This window comes from Odocoileus virginianus, chromosome 17 (assembly GCF_023699985.2).
Source record: "Odocoileus virginianus isolate 20LAN1187 ecotype Illinois chromosome 17, Ovbor_1.2, whole genome shotgun sequence".
NCBI classification, from domain to species: Eukaryota; Metazoa; Chordata; class Mammalia; order Artiodactyla; family Cervidae; genus Odocoileus; species Odocoileus virginianus.
The window spans coordinates 40,401,605-40,414,775 of NC_069690.1; the positions used below are offsets into that span (position 1 = coordinate 40,401,605).

Below are 13,171 nucleotides of genomic sequence, written 5' to 3' on the forward strand. Positions count from 1 at the left end.
GGGAGAGGCTCACCTGACGGAGGATGCTCTTTGCTTTTCTTACAGACCCTGAGAGAGCAGAGGTGCGGTAATGGGGGCCGAGCCAACTGCGATGTAAGTTTTGTCGGAGATGATAGCTGAGCGGGAGAGAAAAAGAGCCTCCATGGGAACTTCCCTAGTGGTTAAGACTCCATGCTTCCAATGCAGGGGGTGTGGGTTTGATCCCTGGTCAGGGAACTAAGCGGAGAAGGCAGTGACACCCCACTCCAGTACTCTTGCCTGGAAAATCCCATGGACGGAGGAGCCTGGTAGGCTGCGGTCCATGGGGTCACGAAGAGTCGGACACGACTGAGTGACTTCACTTTCACTTTTCACTTTCATACATTGGAGAAGGAAATGGCAGCCCACTCCAGTGTTCTTACCTGGAGAATCCCAGGGACGGCAGAGCCTGGTGGGCTGCCGTCTATGGGGTTGCACAGAGTCGGACACGACTGAAGTGACTTAGCAGCAGCAGCAGCAGGGAACTAAGATCTCACATGCCTTGCAGCCAGAACACTGAAACTTTTTATAAAAAGAAAAGAAAAAGAGCCTCCTTACTGCCCAGAAGTAGAGACACCTACCTGCTGTTTCAGCTGCAGTCACCGCCACCCAACTCTTAAGAGGAGTTCTCTGGCCCAGCGCATTTCCTTGATTGTCTGGAGAGTTAGCTCATCTTTAAGGAGTGTAAAGTCCCTTGCCCACACCCTCTTGGTAGAAAAGGAGCCTTCCGCCTTGCCTGGGGCTTTCCAAATTCCCCTTCGAACTTGAGTGCACTGACACGGCTTGTTTCAGCTTTTGGTGATCTGTTTTGGTCACTGAGATGGGATTGGTTTCAACACATCCAAATTAAACATTTTACCAAAAGGGAAACAGCAAACTCTCTTGTTTTTACCCACCTTGTTTCTTCTCTGCCTCCCATTGACTCAGATTCTTGGCTTGTTAGTGTTAAGAATAAACTTAAGGGAATTCCTTGGTGATTCAGTGGTTATGACTCGGGGCCTTCACTGCCATTGGCCTGGGTTCAATTCCTGGTTGGGAAACTTAAGATTCCACAAACTATATGGCCCCCCCAAAAAGAATAAACTTTAAAAAAGAAAGTAAATGTGACCAAGCTCTGGTTTTAAATCTTTTTTATAAAATTGTGACACCCTATTCTTTTTCTGTTTGTCTCCTGAGCCATTCTTACCCTCTTCTCTAGAATGTAGCAGGCCTTTTAAAAAAACAAACTGAATCTATAAGACTTGACAGTACAGTTGAAGAGTGAGGTTGTTTCTATGCAGTGATATGGGAAAATGTATGTGGCATATTTATTTAGAAAAAAAAGCAAAGTAATTTGAGTAGTATACTGGTATAATTGGTTAAAAATCACTGTTTCTTGTCCATTCATGTCTGCATTACAAAATTCTAGACGACTGTCTACCAAACAGTGCTTATATATTTGTGCTGCTGTTCTCACCCAAAGCTACTCTATACTATCTCTGTAATATTTGCATGTAAAATTGAATGTGTATTACTTTGTAATGAGAAAAAGAACATTTTAAAATATGAATTGGAACTTCTAATAATTCATTGACAATTCTCTTTCAAAATAGTCGCTTTGTTGCTGGTGTATCAATTGTTACAGTCACTTTGGAAAACAGTTGGGCATTATGAAAATAAGCATACCCTATATACCAGCAGTGCCACTCCCAGGATTTAACAATAGAGAAATCTTTGCTCATAGGTGCCAGGAGAGTGGCGCCAGGAGACATGCATTACATGTCACAGCAGCCTATTTGTAAGCCCTAAATACAACCCATATGTTAACAGCACTAGAGTAGATAAATGATCTGTGGTATAGTCAGGTGGTGGAATACTATGCAGCTATGAAAATGGATAAATTGCAGGTGTACACGATTACACAGATGTGAAAAGCGAGTCACAAAAGAATACACAGGGTATAATTCCTTATGTATGAGATTCACAATCCCCCCCCAAATTAAACAACACATACATTGTTTAGAGATATAAATGCAGTAAAACCATAAAGAAGAGCTAGGAAATGACAAACTCAAAAGATGAAATAGCAGTCACTTCTGAGGTAGGAGGCTCAGGGACGGATGCAGTTGGGAAGGGCACCCAGAGAACCTCTGTGGTGATGGTCTCTGCCTTAAACTGGGGCTGGGTACACAGGTGTTCACTCTTTGGTCATTATGCTGTTCCCATTTTATCCATGACCGATTGGATCTCCATAGTATCATCATAAAGCTGATAAGAGATCAGGTTGTGGATCAGAGCACTGGACAGTCGTAGAGTTGTGCTTCAATTGTATCCATGGCCACCTGGAGGCTTGCGCTTCAGGATGGTGTAGTGATGGCTGTCAGGACTCAATGCCATCCTCCCTGAGGAAGGACATCCTCCTCATTCTTGTAGGCCTCCCTGATTGTGACCGAGGAGCTGCACCTGATCACCTTTGAGACTGAGGTGTATCACCAAGGCCTCAAGATCGACCTAGAGGTGAGTTCTGTGCAGAACCTGGGTAGAACTGCCTGCAGGGTGATTCAGGATGAGGCTTCTTCTAGTTGGGGTTTTCACTCCAGAAGGTAGAATGATGACTCTTTGCTCAGCACTGTGTTTACATTTGCTTCTTTTTCTCTAAAAATTTGTTCGTATCTTGCCTGAGTGCTTAGAAGATACATGTCTACTCAGGTTCCAGCAAACTCGATGTAAAAACTCGTATTTAGGAATTGATTATAGCCAACTTTATACAGTTTGGGCAAAACAGTGTTTCAACCACCAGTGTTTTTAGTATCCAAACATTCATGGCATTTACCTGCTGTTTCCCCAACTTTCTTGATCTTTAAAGATACACTTGAAAAAGCAAGAACCCTAGTCTTTGATTCCTGGGACCTCTCTATCAAATGGGCAGATACAGCTTCAATACAGCAATGCGGGAGACTTGGGTTCGACTTCCCTGGGTTGGGAAGATCCCCTGGAGAAGGGAAAGGCTACCTATCCCAGTATCCTGGCCTGGAGAATTCCACGGACTGTATAGTCAATGGGGTCGCAAAGAGTCAGACACAACTGAGTGACTTGCACTCTTCACAGCTTCAATTCGTGAATGTCTTCCAAATTTTATAAATGGGGAGCCCGTGGACTGTGAGTCCACTGTGAGCGAGTCAGCTTTGTGAATTCCTGGTGATACTGAGACAGCCCCTGAGTTCGGCCTACTCTCCACGCTGGGTATCAAGCTGACCGGGCCCTACAGCTCCCTGCGGGCTGGCAGCAAGTGTACCCCACGACCTCTCCTTTTATTCCTAACCTGTGAGATGCGGGTGAGGAGGTTTCTGGAGCCTCAAGGGCCCTCTGCCTCCTCAGCTCATTCCCCGCTCCCTCCATAGACGCACTCCTTGCCAGTGGTGGTGATCTCCAACATCTGTCAGATGCCCAATGCCTGGGCGTCCATCCTATGGTACAACATGCTGACCAACAACCCCAAGGTGAGTCGGGGGCCCGTGTTCTCCGGAGGCTCCTTGGTGCCTCGGGGGGCTGCCGCTCAGCAGGCGCCACCCTCTCGTCTAAAGGAGCGAATGTGTTATTTCCAATAGAACGTGAACTTTTTCACCAAACCCCCGATCGGAACGTGGGATCAAGTGGCCGAGGTGCTGAGCTGGCAGTTCTCTTCGACCACCAAGCGCGGGCTGAGCATCGAGCAGTTGACAACGCTGGCGGAGAAACTCTTAGGTCAGCCCTTGACCCCTTCTCCCTTTGCTCTCCTTGCAAAAGGACTCTGGCCCGTGGGGCTGTTCATTCAGGAGAGTTGACTGAGCGAGGCGCTGGGCAGAGTACACGTGCTCCAGCAGGCCCTGGAGTCAGGACGCAGAGGAGGTTTGCGCCTGGTGATCACTTTTACAAGACGGGAGGCAGTTTCCTTTCTGTTGGTGGCTGTCTCCCTGGGTACTTTGTCCAACCTTAGGAGGGTATTTTAAATGTATGTTAGAGCTAAAGGCTTGGCATCCCTGTCCGTTTCTTCAAGAAAATGTAGCTTGTTTTTAATCTTTTTTCCTGGAAGAGAAAAGTCTTGGACTGTTTCACATGCCACCTAGGCTTTGCCCACTAAACGTGGGCTCCCCAGATGCCTCAGTGGCCAACAACCCACCTGCCAGCGCAGGAGACTCAGATTTGACCCCTGGGTCAGGAAGATCCCCTGGAGGAGGAAATGATAACCCAGTCCAGTATTCTTGCCTGGGAAATCCCATGGACAGAGGAGCCTGGCGGGGCTGCAGTCAGACGTGACTGAGGGACTGAACATGTGTGCCTCAATGTGACCCTGTAACTCAAGCTGTCGGCTTCTTAGTGTGTTCTGCTGATCCCCGAACTGCCACACGAGGCTAGAAAGGGCAGCAGGGACTCGATACATCACCCACCACCTCTGCTAAACAACAGCTTAGGGGGCATCAAACGATGGGGTTGGGTGTGTGGGGAGGGGTGCATATGTATGCACACAATGGTGGCAACATTCAAATACATGAAAACCAAGTTTCAGGGCATGTTGTGGGACAATTGTGTGTGTGTTCTGTTTGAAGAAAGATCTGGATTTAAAACTGCAAATTATATGACTTTTTTTTTTTCTTTCAGGACCTGGTGTGAACTATTCAGGGTGTCAGATCACATGGGCTAAATTTTGCAAAGTAAGCCACCGTGTGAACTCCATCCATGAGGCTGCCTCATAGGAGGAGGAGGGGGCAGGGACATTTAGCTGTGGGGATGTCGTGGAGTGCACTGGGCCTGAACGCCCCGGACTCTCGGTCTGGCGGCCAGGAGGACCTGCCTGAGGGTAGATGGGCTTGAGGATTTTGGTGGTACCTCACCCCCTTGAAGGAAGAGCGCAGGAAGGTAGGGGACCGAGCTTTCCCATTACTCTTCTCTCCAGGAAAACATGGCTGGCAAGGGCTTCTCCTTCTGGGTCTGGCTGGACAACATCATTGACCTGGTGAAAAAGTACATCCTAGCCCTTTGGAACGAAGGGTAGGTTGGAACTCTTGTGTCTGACGGAACACACAGGGGTGACAAGTCCCCCACTCTCCCAGCAGGCCAGCTGCAACACAGGGGTCCCTCAGCCCCAACCTTGCTGTTGCTCCTCTCTATCTCCAGGTATATAATGGGCTTCATCAGCAAGGAGAGGGAACGGGCCATCTTGAGCACTAAGCCCCCAGGCACCTTCCTGCTGAGATTCAGTGAAAGCAGCAAAGAAGGAGGCGTCACCTTCACCTGGGTGGAGAAGGACATCAGCGGTAAGCTTGGCGATTCCCCACCCCAACTGGTGGCCAACACTGCTGTGGCTGGCCATGGCTGCTGCTAGTTTTGGGCACCTGCTGCCCCCTTGTGGGCAGGGATGGCCTCGCGTTCCCCTGCCTTAGACTTGGAAGTTACTTGGTGATCATTTTTATGAGATGGGAAGACTTGGCTTCTCTAAGTTCTTCCAGCTGGAGAACTGGTTTGCCAGTTTTATTTTGCTCCCCACAGGGGGCTAATATTTGCCTAGAAATTGGCAATTTTTTTTGAAATTTGTAATTTAAATTGTATTCTTCATCTCCTTTCTTACCCACTCTGTTCATATATCTTATAAAAGTAATTATTCAAGTGTGTTACTTGTGGCCCAGCTGAATAGCTTCTCCCGAAGCCAGCTGAACATTTTCACAGTGCCAGGCAATTGGGCAGAATATTCAGGGTCTCGAACACTAGGTTGGCATAAGCCTTTCCCCCTCAAGGGAAAATCAAAAGGTAGTCTTCTCTAAGATCACCTGAGTCTTCTCTTCCCATATCCCATGACAGGTAAGACCCAGATCCAGTCAGTGGAACCTTATACCAAACAGCAGCTGAACAACATGTCATTTGCTGAAATCATCATGGGCTATAAGATCATGGATGCCACCAATATCCTGGTGTCTCCGCTGGTCTATCTCTACCCTGACATTCCAAAGGAGGAGGCGTTCGGAAAGTACTGTCGGCCGGAGAGCCAGGAGCATCCCGAAGCTGACCCAGGTAGTTGTTGATTTTCCACAACAGCCCCTTGGTTCTGGGGAGAAGTGGGAAATTGTAGGATCCTTGTGGGACAGTTAAGGTAAATGCCTGAAGAACCTGGTGATCTTTTTTTTTTTTCCTTTCTTTTCAAGGAATTTTCTTTTTATAATTTTTATTTATTTATTTTTATTTTTGGCTGTGCTGGGTTTTCATTGCTGGATGGGCTTTTCTATAGTTGGGGCAAGCGGGGGCTACTCTCTACTTGCACGCGTGGGCTTCTCATTGCAGTGGCTTCTCTTGTTACAGAGCACGGGCTCTAGGCACACAGGCTTCAGTTGTTGGGGCAGGTGGGCTTGGTAGCTGCAGTTCCCAGGCTCGAGAGCCACAGGCTCAATGGTTGTGGCACACGGGCTTCATTAGTCTGAGGCATGTGGAGTCTTCCCGGACCAGGGATCAAACCTGTGTCTCCTGCGTTGACAGGCAGATTCTTTACCACTGAGCTACCAGGAAAGCCCAGTCTGGTGACCTTTATTCCTCTTTCTGGGAAAGAACTTGATAGTGAGTGCCTTTAGGGGCAGCTGATGGGGTTAGAGAGAGGAGAGGAATCAGTCACCAGGCTCCGACCCACTGGAGGCACCAGTCTAAAGGGGAAAACAGCTCACACACACCCAGACGTACCTAAGACACCATGAAGAGAAAGCGAGGGCGGAATTCTCTAGAAACAGGATGCCCAGCCAGCACAGCACTTCTTGCAAAGCATATGCTGGAAGGTTTGCGACTCAGACTTCAGTCTAGAGCGTTTCCTTTCCCCATCACTGAACAATGTAAGCAGCTCAAGTGGGATGAAGAAAGGCTTTCTGGAGGAAATGAGTGTTAGCCACGCTGGAACATGGTTTACGAGAGAGTCTCAGGAGAGTGGAGATTGAAGGAGAAGACGGTAACTGGTGGGAGGGGCCTGGGCTTGGTGCTTTGAATGTGCAGCTACCGAAACTCAGATTTTTTTTAGTGTACTCCAGCCCATGTGCTTATGTAAGTTACACATACATTTTTTCATACTAAACCTTCACTCTCCGGTGCCATCACCAGCATGGAGGCCGGAGCCCTCTAGCCTGTTCCCATGGGCGTTTGGGGCTCAGACTCATGGTTCTCTGGCCAGATCCTGAGGAGGAGACTGTAATTTGCCATCCTTTATTTTTATTGAACTTTCCTTAATCATAGAATCAGCAAGGGTTTAAAATGATCCTTTGAGTTGGCCTCCCTACCCTAACTGCTTTGGGAAAAAAAATCTTTTTTTTTTAACAAATAGCTCCCCCCAACAAACCCACCAGCTGCCTTCATACTCTTTTACAGTAGTTCCCTGTGAGGGATTTCTGGGTGCGAGCAGATTGAGACTTGGAAGAGGGAGTTGGGGCTCACTAGCAGCTGACTTTCCTTTCTCCTTTGTTCTGGGTTGAGTCTTGGTCACACTCTAGGCGAGCATAACTCTCATTTCCTGTCTGCTACTTATCTCTCTTTCCACGTTGTGCTTCGGTTGGGAGATCTGTTTATCAGCCCCCGTCACACTGCCCTGTTCCTTCTGCGGAAGGCAATTAGGTCCAAGTGCTGGGCCCTCGACTCATTTCGCCTTCAAGGTCCAAGTTCCTGGTCTGAGGCTGCACCCTCCCTCACGGCTCCTGTGTGAGCAGGAGGCCAGGCCTTTTCCTGCCTGGGGACTCAGTGTTTCCTCAGGGGCAAGACGCCAGTCATGAAGTAGAACTGATTACTCAAGAGCTTTGTCTGTCTCCTGGGGCAGCAGGAGCCTGGTGATGGCATCAGGGGGTGTGGGGGAGGCCGGTGAGCGACCTGTGGGTTCCTCCAGAGTGGAGCAGCTGACCGTTTCCTCTCTGTTCCCATCCTGAAGGTTTTATTGTCTCTAGGAGATGGCTTATCTTCCCAGGACTCTTCCCTCCTCCTTTCTTAGAAGCTCACATTATTTCCTCGTGGCTTGAGGGAAAGATTTCTCTGTAGAAATGACAGATCTCTTATCTTACAAATTAGATGAAGTACATTTACAACCTTGCACAGAGCCATAACTCAACTTTTAATCTTTGTTCTCCTTTGCTTCTACTGTGGCATCTCAGAGCTGTTTTTCTCAGCAACGTTGATCACTTGGGAGAATTGAAACCCTTTTGTGTCTGGGAGTCAGCTGGAGTCAGCGCCCCTCAAGCCTGGGCTCAAAATGATTCATAAGACACCAGAACCCTGCCGCTACTGCTTCTTTGCATTCTGTACTGAGTTACTCTATTTCTTGGCCCCAAAGATGGCAGTGCCCTTTCTCAGATTGTCCTCATTCTTTCTGATCCCTCAGTTTCTCTGTAAGCCCCAAGCTTTCCAGCCATGCTTTTCCTGGGCACCCCCCCCCAACCCTTCCTAAGTGATCTGCTCACTTGAATCCCCCAAATTCCATGCCAGTGTCTCTGGGGCCCTTTGACCTCTTGGTATAAGCATTTAGCAGTTAAAATTCTTAAATCTTCATGTTTCTGACTATAGAAGAAGAATCACAAATGACAAAGATGGGCCCCTCCATCCTCCGCCTCCCTCTCATTTTATTATTATCTTGTAAATATAGTTAATTTTTAAAAATTTTTTAAATTAACTTTTGGGGGCCACCCCACACCATATGTGGGATTTTAGTTGCCCGATTAGGGATGGAACCCAAACTCACTGCACTGGAAGCGTGTTTTAAAGATGTAACGAGGCCCCAGCCTCCTATCTCCGAGTCCAAAGCCAGTTGTACTGCACTGGAGACATTCTCCCCACGGAGAGGCTCTTATCTGTGATGTAGTTATCTAATGGGGAGTACTGATATCCTCACTGAAAGATGTAATAGGCAGATCAGTGCTAAAAGGAATAGAAGGTGTCACCCTCAGCTTTGGAACTGCATTAGCCACTTCTGTGTTTTCGTAAAGACCCCGTGACTTCAGTGTCTGAGCAGGACGTGGTGCCCAACTGGGTGGGCTCAGTCCTTCCTGCAGGGAACTCATCTAAGAGGTACAACCAGGCCAGGTTACAATCCTCAGTTCGTATACAGGCAGTGAAACTCTTCACCCTGATCTAGGGGAAGAATGAACACCAGGCTGGCACTCGTCTGAGCTCATGTGAGTCTGCTGAAAAGCTTTAGGGCAAGAACTGAGCTTCCAGCTGCAAGCGCTGGAACATCAGAGTCTACAGTGAGGGGGAGGACAGCCCAGTGGGAGATGGAGCTTCCTTCAGACCTTCTCTGCTCAGGGATCGAGTGAGCTTCACATCAGCCCTGGGGAGGCAGCCAGCTTCCCCCGGTCCGGTACCCAGAGTGGGAATCACAGTCGCTAAGGCGGAATTTTCCTCTCCCCAGGTGCTGCCCCATACCTGAAGACCAAGTTCATCTGTGTGACACCGTAAGTGGCTTCCCTTCCCAAGTTTGCCTCCATCTCTAATGTCCTCAGTTATCCCTGGGAACAGGACAGTGGGTGAGAGTTCTCTTGTGAAGCAGGGTTGGAGCCCTCTGAGTACGTTCAGTCCTCACTGAGACCCACAGTGACCTCGTGTGTTTAAAAAGCTTGAGCTTTTATTTTTTCTGTTGGAGACCAGAGTTTGATGGCTTGTGTGTGTGTGTTTTGTTTTTTTTTTTCCTCCATTGTGTCTTGTCAACCCGACCCTTCCCCCTCCTGCTGCTCCCCCTTTCCTACAGAACGACCTGCAGCAATACCATTGACCTGCCGATGTCCCCCCGCACTTTAGATTCATTGATGCAGTTTGGAAATAATGGTGAAGCTGCTGAGCCCTCAGCAGGAGGGCAGTTTGGTGAGTACAGGGTTGCTGGACTGGCCCCCTGAGCTGATGCTCCCATGTACAGAACCAGCCGAGGGCCACCCAGATGGGCAGGAGGAGTTCTCGAGCAGCACTTTCCTATAGAAATGCAGTCCCTGTGCCAGTGTAAATTTTCTAGGAGCCAGGTTAAAAAGTAGTGGAAAGGAACAGGTGAGGTTAACTTTACAAATGTATTTTCTTTAGCCCAGCAAATCCAAAATAGTAGCATTTCTGTGTATTAGGAAAAAAGGAATGTATGACATCGCTGGTGGTCCAGGGGTTAGGACTTTGAGCTTCCACTGCAGGGAGCCTGGGTTCGACCCCTGGTCAGGGAACTAAGATCCCACAAGCCAGTTGGCTTGGCCATAATATTGAAAACATAAACAGTATATATATTATGATTAAAACATTAAAAGTATACAGATACGGCTACCGTATGACCCAGCAATCTCCCTGCTGGACATATACCCTGAGAAAGTCATAATTTAAAAAGACACATGTACCCCAGTGTTTGTAGCAGCACTATTTAAAATAGCCAGGACATGGAAGCAACCTAGATGTCCATACACATTTGAATAGATAGAGCAGTTGTGGTATGTACATAGGTGCATACAAATATGTGTGTATGCATTGGACTCACCCGTAAAAAAGAATGCATCTGAGTCAATTCCAGTGAGGTAGATGAACCTAGAGCCTGTTATACAGAGTGAAGAAAGTCAGAGAAAAACAAGTTTTGTATATTCACATGAATATAATTTCATATATATGGAATCTAGAAAAACAGTCCTAATAAACCTATTTGCAGGGCAGACAGAGAGAACAGACTTTGGACACAGCGGGGGAAGGAGAGGCTGGGACGAACTGAGAGAGTAGCATTGACATGCCTCCTTTACCATCTGTAAAGTAGACAGCCAGTGGGCAGCTGCCAGGGAGCTGGTGGTCAGGGAGCTGACCACCCAGAGGGGTGGGTGCCCTTTCAGAAGGCAAGACCCCGTCAGGAGGGGAAAGAACGTGGATTCTCTACCCCTTCTCGATGACTGAGGGGCAGGGGCAGGAGACTGGATGGCAGTGGTGGTCTGAGCCCCTGTGCCCCTGAAAGCTAGGGCTGTGTGCCCTGCCTGCTGTAGGACCCAGGCGATTGAACTGGCTCTCCCCATGTGTGTCCCCCTCTGCCAGAGTCCCTCACGTTCGACATGGAGCTGACCTCGGAGTGCGCTACCTCCCCCATGTGAGGAGCCGAGGACGGAAGCTGCAGAGAGAGATGACGGATGTACCAACCCATGTTCCACCAGCCCTTACACAGCCCAAGCCCAGATCAACTCAGCTCCCAACTTTGTGGTTCCAGATTTTTTTTTTTTTTCCATCTCTCACTTTAGCTATCTCTGAGCAATCTGGGCACTTTTTTAAAATAGAGAAATGAATGAATGTGGGTGATATGCTTTTATCTACATGCAAATAAGAATACGCTCTCCACGACTGTGATCAGGGGATGTGGAAGGGGCGGCGAGAGGGAGAAAGAGGAAACATCTTTTTTTGCCCTCCTCCTCCGCCCCCCGGCCTCATTTCTCAGCAGCTTGTTGTTGTCATTGTAAGTCAAGTGCCTCCTGGTGCCCACGGCACCCTTCTGCCTATTCTGTAAGCTGATGCCATGGGCTGCATCTCGCCGCATCCTCCTGGCACCACACTTTCAACCTTGCTAACGCCCAGATAGATGCTAGGACTTTCAAAGCCCCTAGGTTTCTTCTTAATCTTAAGTAATTTTTTTAAAGGGCAAAAGACCCTGTGACTATATTGGCATAGCTTCCTCTGTATTTAAGAAAACTCAGTTAATTTCCTCCTTGGTGCTTCAGGTATTCAGCTTTCTTCAGGCCGATAATTTATATAACCCCTGACATGAATTTTAGATCCAACCCTTAAAAGATATCTGAAGATGCCTTTGGTTTGAAATAGGAAGGTTGAAGGAGACCCTAAATCTTTTAGATTTTTGTTTTTTAAATAAAGTTTTTATTTCCCCCTTTAGCATGTTGGCCTGTTTGTAGGTAAGGCTGGGCAGAGGGGCACTTACAACCTGATCTTTCTCTCTCCCTGGGCTTCTCCTGTTGCCAAGTGTGGGTGGGTGCCCTAGAAGGGACAGGACAGTTCTTCCTTTTCCCATCGACCTGAGCCCCTCTGCTGGGCGACTCCTTCCAGTGTCTGAAGGTCCCTTGTCCTGTTTGCTTCATGCACCTGGTCTTGCGACCTTTTCGGATAAGAGGGAGACAGTTACAGGTTGAATATGAGTCAGACTACAGACCCCCAGTCAAGGGTCTAGTTGAGCTCAGGGAATATGATTCTTATCCCGGTTTCTTGGAGATTTCCTGCTGCCCCTGTAATCACTTCTTCACTCTGTCAAGCCAGGGGCAAAGGCTTAGTGATAAGCTCGGGGTCCGTCTGTTGTGTGAGGGAGTGTATATTCCCACCTCCCCCAGCACTGGTGACTGTCTCCTCCCCATAGGGGCCCCGCAATTAGGCAGGACAGCTGCATGTACTGTGCATCTCAGAACACAGGTAGCATGGGGATGGTCTCTGATGTGGGGCCTCTCAGACCCAGAAGCACGGCTCGATTGGGTTGGCTACAGCCGCCTTGTTTCAGCTGACCAGAGTTTCTAGGGATGCTGTGTTACACCCAAATTCACCAGTTTTTGAAGGGGATAAGACCTTCTCTCCGAGACAAACAGGGGTTGACAGGTAATGCAGAGAGATTCCCCTCTGACTCTCTAGATGGAAATAAGCTTAACGTGAGGGACCTGGGACAAGAATCCGGGCTTTGCTGGAGCAGAAATCGTAAAACCCGTGGGTTTTAGGTCATGTGAATATCTGGTTTTAACCCTGATTTTAGCAAAAGCCCTGAAAGAAGCTGAGACCCTCCCTTAAAGAACCCCATCCTCCAGGACCTGCCTGCATTCTCTCTGCCAGCCCCCTGTCCAGCCAAGGGATTCCCAAGGATGCCTAACCTACCCCCAGGGTGGTTTGTGAGATGCTGTCCTGGCCACTGCATTCAAATTCCAATGTATACTTACTTAATAGTGTAAAAATTTATATTATTATGTTGTGTGTGGTTTTTTTTTTTTGTATATTGCTGTATCTACTTTAACTTTCAGAAATAAAAGTTATATAGCAACCCTCCCATAGCATGGCAGTTCTGTGTCTGGTTGGGGGTTGGGTGAGGAGGGGAGTCCCTCTTCCCCTGCTTCAGTTCTGAGGGGCCTCATAGGCTGAGCCTGGGTCTTGCAAGATGGTGGCTGCCCCATTCCTGGGCTGGTGGTCTTAGCTTCTCATGCTG

The 13,171-nt window shown here is 48.3% G+C and overlaps 1 protein-coding gene across 4 annotated transcripts in view; it reads left to right on the forward strand.

Annotated features, from left to right (window-relative positions):
- Nucleotides 1-11,868, forward strand: part of STAT3 (signal transducer and activator of transcription 3) — a 70,013-nt gene extending 58,145 nt beyond the window's left edge. Inside the window, exons 14-24 of one of the 4 annotated variants that reach the window (XM_020888003.2) lie at nucleotides 46-93; nucleotides 2,431-2,514; nucleotides 3,399-3,497; nucleotides 3,606-3,741; nucleotides 4,636-4,688; nucleotides 4,931-5,025; nucleotides 5,152-5,291; nucleotides 5,833-6,045; nucleotides 9,395-9,437; nucleotides 9,781-9,843; nucleotides 11,026-11,868. In XM_020888003.2, the coding sequence (XP_020743662.1) occupies nucleotides 46-93; nucleotides 2,431-2,514; nucleotides 3,399-3,497; nucleotides 3,606-3,741; nucleotides 4,636-4,688; nucleotides 4,931-5,025; nucleotides 5,152-5,291; nucleotides 5,833-6,045; nucleotides 9,395-9,437; nucleotides 9,781-9,805 (936 nt within the window). In that variant the 3' untranslated portion in view covers nucleotides 9,806-9,843; nucleotides 11,026-11,868. Of the gene's footprint in view, nucleotides 1-45; nucleotides 94-2,430; nucleotides 2,515-3,398; nucleotides 3,498-3,605; nucleotides 3,742-4,635; nucleotides 4,689-4,930; nucleotides 5,026-5,151; nucleotides 5,292-5,832; nucleotides 6,046-9,394; nucleotides 9,438-9,730; nucleotides 9,844-11,025 lie in introns of all 4 variants that reach the window. The other 3 variants (XM_020888004.2, XM_020888001.2, XM_020888002.2) reach the window with 3 other exon arrangements.
- The last annotated feature ends 1,303 nt before the right edge of the window (nucleotides 11,869-13,171 follow it).